At 45.6% G+C, this 20,165-nt stretch overlaps 1 protein-coding gene across 4 annotated transcripts in view; it reads right to left on the minus strand.

Annotated features, from left to right (window-relative positions):
• The window catches only part of LOC144677551 (integrin beta-1-like), a 148,059-nt gene that overhangs the window by 35,781 nt on the left and 92,113 nt on the right, over nt 1-20,165 (minus strand). For 3 of the 4 annotated variants that reach the window (XM_078537622.1, XM_078537619.1, XM_078537624.1), the window contains 4 exons: nt 15,741-15,943; nt 7,978-8,210; nt 4,881-5,103; nt 4,245-4,450 (listed from right to left, as the gene is read on the minus strand). In XM_078537622.1, coding sequence (XP_078393748.1) covers nt 4,245-4,450; nt 4,881-5,103; nt 7,978-8,210; nt 15,741-15,943 — 865 coding nt within the window. The remainder of the gene's footprint in view (nt 1-4,244; nt 4,451-4,880; nt 5,104-7,977; nt 8,211-15,740; nt 15,944-20,165) is intronic. The other variant, XM_078537628.1, reaches the window with a different exon arrangement.

A 20,165-nucleotide genomic window follows, 5' to 3' on the forward strand; every position in this document is an offset into this window, starting at 1 on the left:
ACACTGCATTTAGTTTGGCACGGCTTGACTCCTGGCAGTGACCTCCACAGCTATCTACTCCACTCTCTTGTGAGCATGTGTCTATAGGGCCTCCTGAAGCCTGCAGATATAAGATAGCTCTCCTCCTTTCCATCTCCTCCACCAAGGCCTCCATCGCAGTGTCTGAAGCCTTCTAAGTTGTGCCATTATTCAATGTTCCACAGGTCAGAGTACCTTCTGGCACAGCTGCTAGCCCCTGTCCAAGCCTCAGTGCATCTCCCCTTTAAGAGATGGGAGGCAATGGCATAGTATTATTGTCACTGGACTAGTAATCCAGAGACCCAGGGTAATGCTCTGGGGACCGGGGTTTGAATCACGCCACAGCAGGTGGTGGAATTTGAATTCAATAAAAATCTGGAATGAAAAGTCTAATGATGGCCATGAAACCATTGTTGATTGTTGTAAAGAGCCATCTGGTTCACTAATGCCTTTTAGGGAAGGAAATCTGTTGTCCTTACCTGGTCTGGCATCCACATGACTCCAGACCCACAGCAAACCGGTTGACTCTTACATGCCCTCTGAAATGGCCTAGCAAGCCGCTCAGTTCTTACAAACTGCTACAAACACATAAAAAAGGAGTGAAACCGGACAGACCACCTGGCATCGACCTAGGCACTAGAAATGACAATGGCAATCGCAGCCCTGTCAACACTGCAAAGTCCTCCATACTAACTTCTGGGGCGAGTGCCAAAATTGGGAGAGCTGTCTCACAGACTAGTCAGGCAACAGCCTGACATAGTCATCAACACGGAATCATACTTTACAGATAATGTCCCAGACACCACCGTCACCATTCCTGGATATGTCCTGTCCCACCAGCAGGACAGGCCCAGCAGAGGTGGCGGCACAGTGGTATACAGTCAGGAGGGAGTTGCCCTGGGAGTCCTCAACATCGACTCTGGACCCAATGAAGTCTCATGGCATCAGGTCAAACATGGGAAAGGAAACCTCCTACTGATTACCATGTACCACCCTGCCTCAGCTGATGAATCAGTGCTCCTCCATGTTAAACATCACTTGGAGAAAGCACTGAGGGTGACAAGGGCGCAGAATGTATTCTGGTTGGGGACTTCAATGTCCATCACCAAGAGTGGCTCGGTAGCACCACTACTGACCGAGCTGGTCAAGTCCTAAATGACATAGCTGCTAGACTGGGTCTGTGGCAGGTGGTGAGGGAACTAGCAAGAGGGAAAAACATACTTGACCTCATCCTCACCAACCTGCCTGTCGCAGATGCATCTGCCCATGACAGTATCGTTAGGAGTGACCACCGCACAGTCCTTGTGGAGACAAAGTCCCACCTTCACATTGAGGATACCCTCCATCGCATTGTCAGGCACTACCACCATGCTAAATGGGATAGATTTCGAACAGATCTAGGAGCTCAAAACTGGGCAGCATGAGGCGCTGAGGGCCATCAGCAACAGCAGAATTGTACTCGAACACAATCTGTAACCTCATGGCCCGGCATATCCCCCACTCTACCATTACCATCAAGCCAGGGGATCAACCCTGGTTCAATGAAGAGTGCAGGAGGGCATGCCAGGAGCAGCACCAGGCATAACTTAAAATGAGGTGTCAACCTGGTGAAGCTATAACACAAGCCTACTTGCGTGCCAAACAGCATAAGCAGCAAGTGATAGACAGGGCTAAGCAATCCCACACCCAACGGATCAGATCCAAGCTCTGCAGTCCTGCCACATCCAGTCGTGATTGGTGGTGGACAATTAAACTGGAGAAGGAGGCTCCACAAATATCCCATTCCTCAATGATGGTGGAACCCAGCATATGGGTGCAAAAGATAAGGCATTTGCTACAATCTTCAGCCATTAGTGTTGAGTGGATGATCCATCTCGGCCTCCTCCGGAGGCCCCCAGCATCATAAATGCCAATCTTCAGCCAATTCGATTCACTCCATGTGATATCAAGAAACAACTGAGGTTCTGGATGCTGCAAAGGGCTATGGGCCCTGACAATATTCCAGCAATAGTACTGAAGACTTGTGCTCCAGAACTTTCTGCGCCCCTAGACTATCTATTCCAGTACAGCTACAACACTGGCATCTTCCCAGTGATGTGGAAAATTGCCCAGGTATGTCCTGTACACAAAAAGCAGGACAAATCCAACCCAGCCAATTACCACCTCATCAGTCTACTCTCGATCATCAGTAAAGTAATGGAAGGGGTCATCAACAGTGCTATCAAGAGGCACTTGCTTAGCAATAACCTGCTTATTGACACTAAGTTTGGGTTCCGCCAGGGCCACTCAGCTCCTGACCTCATTACAGCCTTGGCTCAAACATGGACAAAAGTGCTGAACTCCAGAGGTGAGGTGAGAGTGACTGCCCTTGACATCAAGGCCGCATTTGACCGAGTGTGGCATCAAGGAGCCCTAGCAAAAATAGAGTCAATGGGAATCAGGAGGAAAACTCTCCACTGGTTGGAGTCCTACCTAGCACAAAGGAAGATGGTTGTGGTTGTTGGAGGTCGGTCGTCTCAGCTCCAGGACATCACCACTGGAGTTCCTCAGCCCAACCATCTTCAGCTGCTTTATCAATGACCTTCCTTCCATTGTAAGGTCAGAAGTGGGGATGTTCGCTGATGATTGCACAATGTTCAGCACCATTCGTGACTTCTTAGATACTGAAGCAGTCCATGTCCAAATGCAGCAAGACCTGGACAATATCCAGGCTTGGGCTGATAAGTGGCAAGTAACATTTGCGTTACACAAGTGTCAGGCAATGACCATCTCCAACAAGAGAGAATCCAACCATCACCCCTTGATGCTCAATGGTATTATCATCACTGAATCCCCCACTATCAACACCCTGGGGGTTACCATTGACTAGAAACTGAACTGGACTAGCCATATAAATACTGTGGCTACAAGAGGAGGTCAGAGGCTAGGAATCGTGCAATGGGTAACTCACCTCCTGACTCCCCAAAGCCTGTCCACCATTGACAAGGCACAAGTCATGAGTGTGATGGAATACTCTCCACTTGCCTGGATGAGTGCAGCTCCCACAACACTCAAGAAGTTTGACACCGTCCAGGACACAGTAGCCCGCTTGATTGGTACCACACCCACAAACATTCACTCCCTTCACCACCGACGCACAGTAGCAGCAGTGTGTACATCAACAAGATGCACTGCAGAAATTCACCAAGGTTCCTTCACCAGCATCTTCCAAACCCACGATCACTACCATCTAGAAGGACAAGGACAGCAGATAGATGGCACCTGGAAGTTCCCCTCCAAGTCTCTCACCATCCTAATTTGGAAATATATCGCCGTTCCTTCACTATGGCTGGGTCAAAATCCTGGAGCTCCCTTCCTAACAGCACTGTGGGTGTACCTACACCACAGGGACTGCAGCGGTTCAAGAAGGCAAGTCACCACCACCTTCTCAAGAGCAACTAGGGATGGACAATAAATGTTGGCCCATCCAGCGAAGCCCACATCCTGTGAATGAATTTTAAAAAAAGGGGTGCTGACCAGCATTAAGTGGTGTTGTCACTCATGATACAGGTTTCCTCGCTGAAGCATCCAGCCAATCAACAGTGGATGCTGAAATCATTTAAAAGAGCCAGCAGCCTGACGTTGGTGTGCTGTCTGCATCACTGGGTTAATCCAAATCACAGTTTCAGCAGCCCTTTCTGGGGAGCTATCGAATTTAGCCCCCATATTATTCTCTTTGCTATCAAAAGACTTATCCAATGACATAATCAGTTAACTCTCAGTCAAAGCTATAATCAACAGTAACTCTGTGGATCGTATACACCCGGGCAATCTGGCCTACAGCACCCAGTCTACTTGCTCCTAGTTGCTTACTTCTTACACACGAGGCTGGAGGAACAGAAAAGGCTTTACTTCTCATTGGTGGATAAATTCTAAATCAGAACAGCAAAATCTGTTTCTACCTGCAACTTGGGATACATGAAAGTTATTGGAACCATAGATTTAAAGTTTTTACATGGCCTGTGGGAGTCTGTATTATGCATCCTCTGCCAGACATCCACCTCAACAGTGCATCATCACCCATCCCACTGCTGATCCTTAAAAATAAAATTTATTATAAACAATCTTGGCTCCAAAAAATATTTTTTCTTCTTCCAGAAGCAACAGGATTTACCCAAATAAGTCTTTGGATATCTCAGACTCAGAATAAACACCCCATCCCCATGCTTCACAATAAACATTCTCACCTGGGGTTTTAACAACATGAACTTCTGGAACTTTCTGGTCGTTAATAAGGTATGAAAAACAGAACCAGCTGCCATCCAGATCCATGAAACTGCAATATCGTTGTGGCAGCTGATCAGGGTGTTCCAGTAAAGTTACTTCAAACCCACACTGATCGCAGGAAGCTTTCTTGGGTCCTTTGTTAAAAGCTTTACACAGAACACAGTCCCTGTAAAAGAGTTGAGGTGCAGATTAGACCAAACCAGAAAGAACACAAGAGGGGATTTTCTGTCTGTACGCTCCTGGTGGGGAAGCTAGGATCATAAAGTCAGAAATGACCCCTTTACTGTCAAAGCACTGCCTTTGAGGGGGTGGGGTGAGGGGAGCGTTTGTGAATCAGGTATATTTCAGGATTTTAAAATGGCATGTGCATGAATTAGATGTTAATGCAATGCAATTGTTCAGGTGAGTTTTCAGATACTATACAAGTTATTACCGTTTATCACAGAAATGGAGCTAAAGAACCATGGGTTCTTAATCCGAAAAGCCTTCAAACCCATCCTAAGCAGATAATTATCTAGTTTTTTTTTGAAGCAGTTAACCATTTACATTTATTGAGGAAACAGATAAGACATCACATCAGTTGCCTGAATACCTACATATGGATTATACAAACACCAGGACAAGTTGAACACAGTTCACAAGTTGGTCCTATGAACCTAGTGCCTGTGCACCTGCACCGACCACATTCACATATTCCTCTACCATTACAAAGCTGTCCATTAGTTGCTTTACATGATGCCACATCCAACGAACAATCACAGGCATTACCAGTAAAATTGGACAAACACTCACACATTCCACAACGGCAAAAGCCATTTCCTGCAAAAAAAAAGTCAAAAAGATTAGCTCACACATCAGTTCTGTTTTGTTAAAATGTGCTCCAAACTTTATTTCCAGCTCTCTTTTTTTAAAATACTGCGGCCACCTGCATTGGGTTTGTTCAGGACACTGAGATCCAGGGCAATGTCTGTAGAGTCCTCGGCATAAAGCATACTCGTAGCAGATCAGTGTAATGACCCCCATGCCCATGGTATCCATTAACTTTAGGTGTCCACTGAAGCCCATAAACAATTTCAGAAGTTTACGAACCCAGGATGAATTTAGAAGGGTGGGGGAAGGTGGGGGGAGGAGAGGTGGGAGGGTCTATTGTTTACCACCCCCGTTACAAAAGTTGCTTTCAAACTGACTGATGTAAAAGGCGGTCAACCTGCAGCGATCTCATGCTGCCAGTGGCCTAAACGAGCATAGAGTGCAACTTCCGCCCCTCAGTGGGAGGAAGTCCCGCCCTCAAGAGCTGACGGCCAATCTGATTGGCCAGCAGCTCTAGAATTCTCAGAAGTGGTGGAACTCAAGTTGTTCCTGGGAAGAATGGATCCCGGACTAAGGTAAATCCTGGGCCTCCAGGGTGGATGAGGGGTGGTTAAGGAGTGGAGACACAGGCTTTGGAGGAAAGGCAGTAAGGAGCAGAGTGGGGAGGTGTTGTCGTGGGTTGTGGGTTGGGGGGAGAGGCCTCCGATCCTGTGTGGATCGTGAGCGGCAGCGCTGAGCGCTACCTGTGCGGGCGGGGGGGAGACTGGGCCTGGCGCACTAAAGAGGTTTCCTGAAAAATATAAAGGCCGTTTGGCCTTTTCGCCTGCCCGCCAACCGTAAGGTTGGAAAAAAGGAAATTAAAAAGGAAATTAGGAGAGCAAAAAGGGAGCATGAAAAAACATTGGCAGGTTAAATAAAGGAAAATCCAAAGTTATTTTACAAGTACATTAAGAGTAAGAGGATAACTAGGGAAAGAGTAGGGCCCATTAAAGACCATAGTGGTAATTTGTGTGTGGAGCCGGAAGACATAGGTAGGAATCTAAATGAATACTTTGTGTCGATGTTCACAAGTGAGACGGACAATGTGGGTATAGAAATCAGGCAGAAGGACTGTGATATAATTAAAGAAATTAGCATAGAAAGGGAGGAGGTTCTAAGTGCACTGGCAGGCTTAAAAGAAGATAAATCTCCAGGCCCGGATGAAATCTGTCCCAGGCTGTTGAGTGAGGCAAGGGAGGAGATAGCAGAGGAACTGGCAATAATTTTCAATACTTCTCTGGGCACAGGAGAGGTGCCAGAGGACTTGAGGACAGCCAATGTGGTATCGTTATTCAAGAAGGGAGGAGGGGATAAACCAGGGAACTACAGGCCAGTCAGTCTAACCTCAGTGTTGGGGAAACTATTGGAAGCAACTTTGAGGGACAGAATTAATCTACACATGGAGAGGGAGGATTAATCAAGGACAGTCAGCATGGTTTTGTTAAGGGGAGGTCATGTCTGACCAATTTGATTGAATTTTTCGAAGAGGTGACCAGGTGTGTAGATGAGGGCAATGCATTTGACGTAGTCTACTTAGACTTCAGCAAGGCTTTTGATAAGGTCCCACACGGGAGACTGATAACGAAGGTAAGGGCCCATGGGATCCAAGGCAATTTGGCAAATTGGATCCAGAATTGGCTGAGTGGCAGGAAGCAGAGGGTCATGGTGGAGGGGTGTTTTTGTGATTGGATGTCTGTGTCCAGTGGAAGCTCCACAGGGATCGGTGTTGGGTCCCTTGCTGTTTGTGGCATATATAAACGATTTAGACTTGAATGTAGGAGGGTTGATCAGCAAGTTCACGGATGACACAAAAATTGGTGGGGTGGTAAATAGTGAGGAGGATAGCCTTAGATTACAGGAGGATAGATGGGCTGGTCAGATGGACTGATCAGTGGCAAATGGAATTTAATCCAGATAAGTGTGAGGTGATGCACTTGGGCAGGACAAACAAGGCACAGGAATACACGATGAATGGTAGAACCCTGGGAAACACTGAGGATCAGAGAGACCTTGGTATGCATGTCCACGGGTCCCTTAAGGTAGCGGGACAGGTAGATAAGGTGGTTAAGAAAGCATATGGGATACTTGCCTTTATTAACCAAGGCATAGAATATGAGAGCAGGGAGGTTATGCTGGAACTGTATAAAACGCTGGTTAGGCCACAGCTAGAGAATTGCGTGCAGTTCTGGAATCCGCATTATAGGGAACATGTGATTGCACTAGAGAGAGTGCAGAGGAGATTTACCAGGATGTTGCCTGGGCTGGGGAGTTTTAGTTATGAGGAGAGATTGGATAGACTGGGGTTATTTTCCCTGGAGCAGAGGAGATTGAGTGGGGACATGATTGAGGTACATAAAATAATGAGGGGCATAGATAGGGTAGACAGGAAGAAGCTTTTCCCCTTGGTGGAGGAATCAATAACCAGGGGCCATAGATTTAAGGCAAGGGGCAGGAGGTTTAGAGGGGATGTGAGGAAGAATTTTTTCACCCAGAGGGCGGTGGGAATCTGGAACTCACTGCCTGAAAGGGTGGTAGAGGCAGAAGCCCTCATAACATTTAAGAAGTATTTGGATGTGCACTTGCAGTGCTATGGCTATGTCCTAGTGCTGGAAAATGGGATTAGAATAGTTAGGTACTTGTTTGACCGGCACAGACTCGATGGGCCGAATGGCCTTTTTCCGTGCTGTAGACTTCTATGACTCTATCCTTCATACCCAGCGATGTTTAGCAACTTTCACAACAAACATCTATGATAAATTACAAATAAGTGTAAATTCTGATGACCAGGAATCAGCATATTGAAAAGTAAATTTTGGCAGGTTGTTCATCATGCGGTAAACTTGCCTCCACAAATCAATCCATTAGATCGGTCACAATTGAAGTTATCACATTCACAATATTTGCCAGAGATGATTTCATTGGGATTGTCCCTCTTTTTGCAGATACATTCCCCACAGATACAATCGCCATTGTTGCTACAGATTGGAGATGCATTATCTTTTCGACATGAAGCATCCTCATTATATACTTCATCAGTGCTGCATTCACAAAATTGGCCAATATATCCTTCATTGCATCTGAAAATTAAGCAGTTAAAATAAATAACAATAAACCAGGAACTTACTTTCTTCTTTAAAAACAAGCACTCTTGGTGTCGAGGAACAGTGCTTCAACTTTTGACTGGGCACTTTACAACTTTCTGGAATCATCATTGAGTTCAACAATTTAAATCATAACCTGCGTTTTTTTGCAGGTTCACTTTTTTTCTCTTATTTCTTTCTTAACCCTTTTACTTTGCATTCAGACAACTGCTATCTTGCTATTCACACCTCATTGTGACACATCTTTTGTTTTTTTTGCTTGCCCAGCTATCACAAGCCTTCCCTTCTGTTCTTCTTCCCACCCTTCCCCTTTTCACTTGCTCAACCCCTATTGTTATGATCCCAGCTGATGTTACTACCAGACAGGCCAGATCTCAGGGTGGAACCCTGCTTGATAGATCCTAACTTTTATTTTTTGTTTGATATCTGAAGAGCGGCTACTGAACAGAGTCACAGGAGTCAGCTGATGAACTTTTAACAAAAGAATAAAACATTTAAATAAGAAAAAATGAACTATATTACAATACTCCTTCACCCACAACAATGCCTTAACAGATATTTACAGATTTGTAAGGATAACACAAGTTACAAAAGCTATCTTATATTCGAATGTTCACAGTAAGTGCACAGTCCATGTAAACCAATAGGTAACCTGTGGTCAGACACACCACACTCTGAAACCAAGTGACAGATGCCACCCAAACAGATGCTATGGATCTCTCATCAACTCCCCCCAGATGCTTGTCACACCGTGAGTCAATCCGTCTTTCACATGAGGGTTTCCAATTTCCACTCGCCAAGAACTCACATTGGAATCTTCTCCCAAACCGGTGCTTTCTCTCAGACATCTTCCACAAGGGTCCACCTCCAGGGTTTCTAGCTCTCCTTCCAATGTTCCTCGCCCCTGGATCACCACGTGCATTCAAGCTTTCTTCCACTCAATTTCTCTCGTTTACTCAGGCTGGGATTTTCCGTGCCCACTGGTGTTAGGCATGTTCGGCAGCATGAGCGGACCATATAGTGAGAAGGCCAAAACTTAATTTCACAACGTTGTGAAAGCAGTTTTCAATCGTCCGCTCAGCCTGTCGATGGCAGGTTGCAATCCCCACCATCGGACGTCGGGAACGTCAATGTAATACATCAGCATATCATTATAAGGCCAGGCGCCGGACTGTTTCCCCCCCCCCTCCCCCCTCGCTGGATCGTCCGCCCAAGTCGACTGAAAAACATGCTGGTGCAGAATACATCTTGACAACTGTGATGTGCTGAAGTCGGGACTTACCCACCAGGGCCTTGCTCATATCGCGGATATCCAAGAAGCAGAAGATGCTGGAGTCTGACAGCAATGAGATCCTGGAGGAACATCCATGGCATGTTGGGTGGATTCTCATGGACGTGGCTTTGCTGCAAAGCAGCTCACGGAAGTTGGAAAGTCACCGTTGATGCTCACAACGGATGATGGTTGAGGAGGTGGGAGAGGAAGGTCTAGGGTTGACTGGGAGAGGAAGAGGTGTCGGGTGTGGGGTAAGGTTGGGAGTGGGGGAATGAAGGTGTCGGGGGGAGGTGAGGTTGGGAGGGAGGGGAAATAAAGGTGTCGGGGGTGAGGCTGAGGGGGAAGGAGCATGGGGGAGGAGGGGGTAATGGGGGGAGAGGATGGCAACTGGGGAGGTAGGTGTAAGGGGAGGTGGAAGGTGTAAGGCAAGGAGTTCGGGAGGGGGGGAAGGAATGCAGAGAAGGGGAGGGCATCCAGGAAGAGGAAGGAGTGTGGAGAAGGGAGGAAGAAGTAAAGTAGAGGAGGGAGTCAGGAGGGGGGAAGGAGTAAATCTGGAGGAAGAAGTGAGGGTATCTGAGGGGGTCAGGAAGGGGGAGGGAGTAAGGCTGAAGGAAGGAGTGAGGTTGGAGGAAGGAGTTGGGAGGGTGTAAGGACTAAGGATGGTGCAAGAAATAAGGATGTCTGAAGGAGTCAGGAAGGGGAGGGACTAAGTGGGGAGGAGTCTAGGAAGAATAAGGGGTGGAGGTTGAAGGGTTTCCAGGTGGGAAGGGGTCCGGAGGGGTAAGGGGTTCCGGCGGGGGAGCGGATCTGGGGGGGTGGGGGAGGTGTCCAGAGTGGGGGGGATGTCCAGGTGAATGTGCTAGGGAGGGGTCTGATAGGTTCATGACTGCCTCCTGGGGAGCGAACTGAGGATGGGCATGGTATGAGAGAATGACCGAGGTAGTAGGGTGAGTGTTTGACGGTAGCGGTAGGAGGGACAGCGAGGGTGCTTGTTTGGGACTCAGAGGCAGACACGGACCCTGGGGGTGGGTAGGAGGAGATCAGGGAGGTGAAAGTGGATAGAGGTGAGACTTTCAGGAAGGAAGGGAACGTACACATTCACCTGGACATCCCCGAAAGAAAAGGGTTGTGGCTGATAGGTCATGGAGGGGAGGTGGAAGGTAATGCCCTTGGGGGATCAACAGTGATGGGGAAAGGAAATGGGTGACTGGGGGAGGGGAAAAGATGGGGGAGTGCACGAAAAACTGAATCAAGACCATACTGTCCAAATCGAAAGTGAAATGACAGTGGTGATGGGCGAGATCAGGTGCTGCGTGGGAGTGTGATCATTGGGTGGGCGGAGATGCAGGTCAACTCAGATGGACAACTGAAAGAGAACCCAGCAGGCAGCATTGAAAATGCTCAGGACATTGAGCTGAGTGTGATGGGGGAAAGGTCCGTGTGCCTGGGAGAGTGATTACACGAGGCTCCGAAAGGCCTTGCCACACAAACACACACACACACACACACTTCTCCCTCCAGAATCACTCGCCAGCTCCTCCCTCTGTGGTGACAGAGGTTGAGGGGCTCACAGGCAAAGGGAACTCAGAGGTGGAGAAGGTCCCATCGAGGTGTGTGTCTCTGTGCTGGTGGAGGGTGTGGTAAGCGCTGTGATGGGTCTTCCAGGCTGCTTATTTCCAGCTCTTCAATGGAGGAGGTGTCCTCTTGGCTGGAGGTGAGGGTGTGGATGGAGCTAAGGGACAGTCTGGCTGACGATGTCGGTCACTTGGCAGAGCTCCCTATGAACCAAAGTAGAGATAATTAGTGCATGACAGCAGAGTCAAAAGCAGGAGAGAGAGCACTCACAGTTGCATTGAGAGAGGGATGATGTGGTGCAGGATCCTCATGTGGGTGTTCACCGCCGACCTCACCGTCACCGCAGGCACGGTCCATGTCCTCACCAGTCAACACAATGGCACGCTCCTCAAAGTGAGTGGTGGGCCTAATGTGAGCTACTCCACCCCCAGTCTGGGACCTCTCCCTGCTGATATGAGAAGGCTTCTCCTGCATGAAAATAGAGGGTATGAGCTTGATGGAGATGTGAGGGTGTGTGTGAGATTTAATGGTGTTATTCCTTGAGGTGTGAGATCCCTGTGGGTGTGTGATGGGTTTGTGAGTGTGTGAGAGTGATGATAAGAGTGAATTCCTTGGCAGAATGGATGAGACCATTCATCCTGTAGTGGCACTGGGTGGCTGTCCTCTTTTGCAGGGTATTGGCGCTGACCACCAATGTCACTACCTCCCAAGCCATATTATTTAGGTTGCTGCCCATCCTGTGGCCAGAGCGGGAGTAGAGGACATCATGGTGAGCCTCCACTGTGTCCAAAAGGCTCTCCAGGGACACGCAATTGAATCTGGGAACTGCAATCTTTTTGCCTTTCAGGGCCACGTCTTTTTTGCAGCAGTCGTGGGCTGGAGGTGCTGAGAGGTGTGCGCGCGGCTGGACTTGGCACCCAGCGTGATGAAGCAGCGAGGCGATGGCGCAGTGGGAGAATGAAAGCCCGTCTGCCATGGAAATGGTGTGTTTCCCGGGAATGTATAATTAATGCAACAGGTTTGAGGTGATAACGTGTGAAAAGCTACCATTGCAGCTGGTGGGTAATACATCTTTTTACCCGCCCACTACCGCACAGTGCAAATCTGGGACGATTCCGCCCTCAGCCTTGTCAACAGAACACCATTGCTTCACATACCCATAGTAAAGAGTTACAGACCTTCAGCTGTCTCCTTGGATCTTCTGGCTTCTCACAAGCCTATATTGCTTTAAATCTGCAGCCTACAGCCTTCTCCCTTTAATCTTGCAGCCCTGTCTCTGCTCCTTACTCTTAACTCCACTTATCCGGACCTTTTCCAGATTCCTGTTCTTTTCCTTTGACTGGAATCTCTTCTTGGGACTTGCTTTTTTTCCTTTAGGATCTGCTCCCTTCAGTTCCCTCTCCCAGCAGACTGTGGACAACTTGGTATCTCCCTTGAGATCCAGAACTCACTTGACCTTCACTGTCACTTTAACTTTACAGCAACTGATCTAAGGTTCTGAAACTTATTTTCCTCAGCATTCTGCTAGTATGTCAGCTAGAGACAGACTTAAACTGTTCCCTTTATCTTGGAGCATAATGATCAACTGAACTCAAACTGCCTTTGGTTTTTCTCTGTCTCTCTGTAGGCCTTCTGCTACTAGGCATTTCTACATTGTTTTAATTTCCCTAAACCACTATCTCCTTGATAACACAGGCCTCCACTTCAAGGGTCATAAAACTCATTAAAAATGCAGGTATACAAACAGAGCTTAGACTTGCTGTTTCCACTCTAAAATGAAACTAGATTCTAGGTTTCATCTTTTTAACCCACAAATAGAAAGATATAAATTAAATTTAAAGCTAATACTTAAACTTAAAGCTATAGCTTATTCCTAACACCTACAAATACAAATACAACTTATTTTAAACTATCTCTAGTTCCTAACGCTATTACATTTCTAACTTTTCTCAGTTCTCATGAAAGGTCATCAACCTGAAACATTAACTCTGATCCTCTCTCCATGGATGCTGCCAAATCTGCTGAGAGTTTCCAGCACTTTCTGTTTTTATTTCAGATTTCCAGCATCTGCAGTATTTTGCTTTTGCAATCATGGTCTTGCCTGTCTTCTTTCCTTCCAGAACAGCAGTGGGAAATACTTCAGTGTGAGAAGGGCAGAGAAAGAATGAAAATAATTCTCATTGAGAATAAAAAGGTTGTGTCAAAGGCCAAACATCCATAGATGAATGGGAAGATTGTACCCAAAGAAACATGTCAACAGTTAAACCAGAAAAGAAATACTAAACAGAAAAGGCTATGGACACCAATAATATCACAGCTGTACTGTTGTAAACTTGTGCTCAACATTCTAGCCATGTTGCTAGCTAAGCTATTCCTGCACTACACTGGCGATAATATAATATAATATGACAATATGAAAAATATGTTCTGTCCACAAAAAGGACAATTCCCATCCAGTCAATTATCACTGGAATTTAATACAGAGAAGGTTGAGGTCATGCATTTTAACAAAACAGACATTATACAAATTGATGGCACAGTTCTGAAGAGTGTGCAGGAACAGAGGAACCTGTTGGTTGATGTGGACAGATCTTTGAAGGTGGCAGGACACATTAAGAGAATAATTAGCAAAGCCTATCATAAGATCACAAGAAAAAGGAACAGGACTAGGCCATTCGGCCTCTCGAGCCTTCTCTGCCATTCAATAAAATCTTGGCTGATCTGATTATGGCCTTTATTCCACTCTCCTGCCTGTCCCCCCCCCCCCCCCCCCCCCCCCCCCACCCCACCATAGCCTTTGACTCCCTTGACAATCAAAAATCTGTCTAACTCAGCCTTGAATATATTCAATGATGCAGCCTCCACTGCTTCTCTGGGGAAGAGAATTCCAAAGACTAACGACCCTCTGAGAAGAAATTTCTCCTCATTTCGGTCTTAAATGAGACACCTCTTATTTTTAAACTGTGCCCCCTGGTTCTAAATTCCCCCATGAAGGGAAACATCCTCTCAGCATCTACCCTGTCCGAGTCTTATATGTTTCAATAGGATCACCTCTCATTCTTCTAAACTCCATTGAGTAAGAGCCCAATCTGCTCAACTTTTCCTCATAAGACAACCCGGCACTTCACCCAGGCATCAGACTAGTAAAGCTCCTCTGAACTGCTTCCAATGCAAGTATATCCCGCCTTACGTAAGGGGACCACCTGTATACACTACTCTAGGTGTGGCCTCACCAATGCACTATTCGGTTGTAGCAAGACTTTGATCACTACATTTATACTCCATCCGCTTTGCAATAAAGGCCAACATTCTATTTGCCTTCCTAAATACTAGCTGTGGCTGCCTGCTAATCTCTTGTGATTCAAGTACAAGGACACCCAGATCCCTCTCTACTGCAGCATTCTGCAGTCTCTGTCCATTTAAATTATGGCCTGCTTTTCTATTCTTCCTGCCAAAGCGGACAACTTCACATTTTCCCACATTATACTCCATCTGTCAATTTTTCGCCCAATCACTTAACCTACCTATGTCTCTTTGCAGACTCTGTGTTCCCCTCATAACTTGCTTAAACCTACCTATCTGTGTATTATCAGCAAATTTGGCTATAAAAGTCGGTCCCCTCATCCAAGTCAATAATATAATTCATAAATAATTGAAGCTCCAGCACTTATTCCTGTGGCACTCCACTAGTTACAATTTGCCAACCTGAAAATTACCCATTTATCCCAACTCTCTGTTTCTTGCTGGTTAGCCAATCCTCTGTCTATGCTAATATATCACTCCCAACATCATGAGCTCTTATCTTGTGCGGTAACCCTATATCTGGCACTTTATCTAATGCCTTTTGGAAATCCAAATACACTACAGCTGCTTTATCGTTTATCCACCCTACTTGTTTCATCGTCAAAGAACTATAATAAATTTGTAAAACGTAATTTCCCTTTCACAAAACCAAGTTGACTCTCCTTGATTGTATTATGATTCTCTAAATGTCCTGTTACTGCTTCCTTAATAATAGATTCCAGCATTTTCCTAATGACAGATGACAGGCATATAGTTTCCTGCTTTCTGTCTCCCTCCTTTCTTGAATGGAAGCATCATATTTGCGGTTTTCCAAAATGCTGGGACCTTTCCAGAATCTAGGGAACTTTGGAAGATTACAACCAATGCAGTCACTATCTCTGCAGCCACTTCTTTTAAGACCATGATGCAGGCCATTAGGTCCAGGGGACTTGTCAACTTTTAGTGCCATTAGTTTCCCCAGTACGTTTTCTCTAGTGGACATGATATGGGATCTTGGGGTTCATAAGTAGAAGTATTGACTACAAAAGCAGGGAAGTTATTTTGAAACTTTATAAAGCTCTGGTTTGGCTACAACTAGAATATTGCGTCAAGTTCTGGTTACCACACAGGGGTCAGCAATTTAGATGAGAAGATTCTCAACTCCAGTGGGCTTGGATATTCAGTTATTGAATATATTCAAGGCTAGGATAGGTAGGTTTCTCGACACTAAAGGAATCAAATGACATGGGGATCAGGCAGGGAAATGAACTTGAACTTGACGATCAGTATGAGTTCATTGAATGGTGGAGCGGGCTCAAATGCGTATACGGCCTACTCCCACTCATACTTATGTTCTATATCTTGTAATGACCTACCTACAGACTCCACACTTGAACACTCCATTACCCTGGTGACAATATGAGCTATTAGTCATTCCATCTTTACGGCACTCACATTCGCATACAAACTCCAAATCAATTTCAACTTTCTCATCAAAACCCCGTGGCTTGATGTTAATAGTTGTCTTCTGCCCATTATTAGGGCATTTCTTTGCTCTGATACTTATGGCGAAGTTCACCTGGAAAGAATGGAGTGACATTTTAAAAATACTACCTCTTTCAGGTATTACAAGCGAAAATGTTCTTGCTGGCTGATCTGCAAGGTTGAAAAGAATAAAAGTGAAGAGGTGAATGAAGAAATGGTGATTAAATTGCACTAACATTGAGTTTTAGAAGCCCAAAGGCCACAGGAAGAAGGAAAGACTGAGGGAAGTAAGGATTTCCAAAGTTTTCAGGCCCTGGTGAAGAATAAATTAGAATTAAGACTGTGGATTCAATTTGTGATTTCAATGCAGTGAGAATGTAGGGTGATGAAAGAATGCATACGACAATCTATTCGCAGATTAGGAAAAACTACGGTACTATCACTAAAGCAGCTTTCTTATATTAATATTTAACGCAGCAACATAATATTTTAAAATTAGATTTAAACCAGTCAAATATTTAAATATACAAGAAATGATGGTAGCATCCACGCTAGAACTCCGATATGTAATGAGATGTAAATTTCACCACTTCTTGGCAGGTGGCTGTGATCTTAACTGCTCAGCTTTGATAAGCTGTCATGTATGTTGTGGAGCTATCTGTTCAAACATTATGGGTTACCTAGGAACCAGTCTCAGTAAAGTAAAGTAAGCTGTAAGGGGGGCACCAAGAGGCTGCAAATGGATGTAGACAGGTTGAGGGAGTGGGCAATAATCTGGCAGATGGAATATAATGTGCGAAGTGTGAAATCATCCACTTTGGCATGAAAAGTAGAACTTTGTTTTCCACGGCGAGAGACTGGGAAATGTTGGTATTCAGAGGGACCTGGGTGTCCTTTCAGACGCATCACAGAAAGATAACATATTGGAACAGCAAGCAATTAGGAAGACAAATGGTATGTTAGCCTTTATTATAAAGGGATTGGGGTATAAGAGAAAGAAGTCCAACCACAATTATATAGGACTATGGTGAGCCCATACCTAGAGTATTGGGTACTGCTTTGGTCTTCTTACCTAAGGAAGGTTACACTTGCCTTAGAGAGAGAGCAACAAAGGTTTTCGGGATTGCTTCCTGGAATGAGAGGACTGTCCTATGAGGACCCCCAAGTCACTCACTATCCTGGCATAGAAATATATCGCCTGCCACTCCTTCACTGTCACTGGATCAAAATCCTGGAACTACCTTCCGAACAGCACTGTGGGTGTACCTACACCACACAGACTGCAGTGGTTCAAGGAGGCAGCTCACCACCACCTTCTCAAGGGCAACTAGGGATGGGCATTAAATGCTGGCCCAGCCAACGAAGACCACATCCCAGGAATGAATAACAAAAAGGCTGAGTACACTAGGCCTATATACCCCAGAAATTAGAAGAATGACAGGTGATCTAACAAACATAACATTTTTAAGGAGCTGGACAGGGTAGATGTTGAGAGGAGGTTTCCCTTGGCTGGGGAGTCCAGGACAAAGGGTCACAGGTTCAGAATAAGGGTCGGCTAAGTAGAAAGACAAAAAGTAACGTCTTGCATTTACATAGCACCTTTCACAAACGCTGGCTATTCCCCCCCACCAAAATCACTTTACAGCCAGTCAAGTGCTTTTGAAATGTAGGCATTGCTGCAATTTAGGAAATGTGGCAGCCAACTTGCACACAGTAAACTACCGCAAACAGCAACGTGATAATAACCAGATAATCTGTTTTTGTGATGCTGATTGAATATTGGGGAGTAACTCACCTCCTGACTCCCCAAAGTCTGTCCATCGTCTACATCTACAAGGCACAAGTCAGAATACTCTGAAGATGACTCATTCGGGCTCTAAATGTTAACTCTGTTTCTCTCTCCACAGATGCTGTCAGACCTGCTGAGTTTTGCCAGAATTTTCTGGGGTTTTTTCAGATACTCTCCACTTGCCAGGATGAGTGCAGCTTCAAAAATATTCAACAAGCTCAACACCATCCAGGACAAAGTATCCCACTTGACTGGCACCCCATCCTTAAACATTTAAACACCTGAAACATTCACTCCCTCCACCACTGACGCACAGTGGTAGCAGTGTGTACCATCTACTAGAGGCACCACAGCAACTCACCAAGGTTCCTTCAACAACACCTTCCAAACCTACAACCTCTACCAGCTAGAAGAGCAAGGGCAGCAGGTGCATGGGAACGCCACCAGCTACAAGTTCCCCTCAACGTCACTCACCATCTTGACTCGGAATTATATTGCCGTTCCTTTACTGTCCCTGGGTCAAAATCCTGAAATTCCCTTCCTAACAACAATGTGGGTGTTCCTACATTACATGGACTGCAGCAGTTAAAGAAGGTGGCTCCTTCTCCAGGACAACCAGGGATGGGCAATAAATGCTGGCCTAGCCAGTGATACCCACATCCCATGAGAGGATACATTTTTAAAAACTTTCCTGCTCTTCTTCAAAATAATGCCAAGGGGTATTTTATGTACACCTGAGAGGACAGACGTGGTTTCAAGTTAACATCTCATCCAAAAGACAGCACCTCTGACATTACAGTATTTCCACAGTGCTGCACTGTGGAATGTCAGTGTTGATGTTTGTATTCAGTCCTGGAGTATGACTTGAACTCATAATCTTCTGACTCAGAGTAAGAGTGCAGCCAACAGAGCCATAGCTGACTGTTTAAAGCTATTTCAGGCTTAGATGAGGGGAAATTTATTTACTCAAAGAGTAGCGAACCTTTGGAATTCTCTACCCAAGAGAGCTGTGGATGCTCAACCACTTAATATATTCAGGACAAAGGTCAATAGATTTTGGGGTACTAAGGGAATTAAAGGATCTGAATTTAGTGTGGCCATGAACTTTTTGAATGTGGAACAAGCTCAAGGGGCCAAATAGCCTACTCCTACTCCTATTTCTAATGTTCTTATATTCATACCAGCATCCCAGATACCAGTCATCAGCCAATTTGTTTCACTCCACAAAATAACAAGAAACAGCTAAGTGCACTAGATGCAGCAAATGGTCTCCGACAAAATCCTGGCTGTAAGGCTGAAGCATTATTTTCCAGAACTAGCCATTCCTCTGACCTATCTGCCTCAGTGTAGCTGCAAGACTTGCATCTACCCAGCAATGTGGAAAATTATCTAGGTATATTCTGTCCGCAAAAAGCAGGATAAATCTAATCCAGCTAATTGCTGCCCCATCGATCTACTCTTGATCATAGGCCAAGTGATGGAAGGTATCATTGACAGTGCTATCATGGGGCATCTATTCAGCAACAACCTGCTCATCAATGCTCAATTTGGGTTCCTTCAGGATTACTCAGCTCAAGATCTCATTACAGCTTTGGTCGAAACATGGACAAAAGAGCTGAACTCCAGAGGTGAGGTGAGAGTGACAGCCCTGGGCATCAAAGCAGCATTTGACATGTGTGGCATTACAGGGCTCTAATAAAACTGAAGTCAATGTAAATCAGAGGGAAAACACTCAGTGGCTGGAGCCACACCTAGTACAAAGGAAGATGATTGTAGTTTTTGGAGGTCAATCATCTCAGCCCAGGACATCACAGCAGGAGTTCCTCAGAACAGTGTCCTAGGCCCAACCATCTTCAGCTGCTTCATCAATGACCTTCCCTGATGATTACACAGTGTTCAGTTCCATTTGCAACTCATCAGATAATGAAGCAGTCTTTACCCTCATGCAGCAAGACTGGACAACAGTCAGGCTTGGGCTGATAATTGGCAAGTAACATTCGCACCACAGAAGTGCCAGGCAATGACCATCTTCAACAAGAAAGAGTTTAACCATCTCCGCTTGACATTCAACAGCATTACCATTGCTGATTCCTCCACCATCAACACCTTGAGGCTACCCTTAGCTATTAACATTTGCATTATTGCCAATGTTTTTTTCCACAAAGGGAATACCAAATCATTTGGCCAGGTAACCTTTTTGGAAGGAGTTGAGTAGGGCCTTAGTGTAAGACACTGTAGCAGCTACCACAAAACAAAATGAGCAACAAGTAAATATAATAGTTTAGTTCTAAAATCCCAGCAGAGGTGGGTAGGCTATGGGCACAGCACCCCTGCCACCCCACCCAATTTTTCACTGCCCTCACCTGTCAACCCATTCCTAAGGATGTAAAATTCCGGCCTAGGTGTGGGGACGAGATCTGATAATAAGGCATGTCTTCACTTGCCAAACATTGCACCGCAAGTGCATAATTTCCACTAGTTGGTTACTGATCTCTTTGAGCAGACTGAAATGCAGGCATACGTTATA

The sequence above is a fragment of the Cetorhinus maximus genome, chromosome 3, assembly GCF_964194155.1.
Source record: "Cetorhinus maximus chromosome 3, sCetMax3.hap1.1, whole genome shotgun sequence".
Lineage (NCBI taxonomy): Eukaryota > Metazoa > Chordata > Chondrichthyes > Lamniformes > Cetorhinidae > Cetorhinus > Cetorhinus maximus.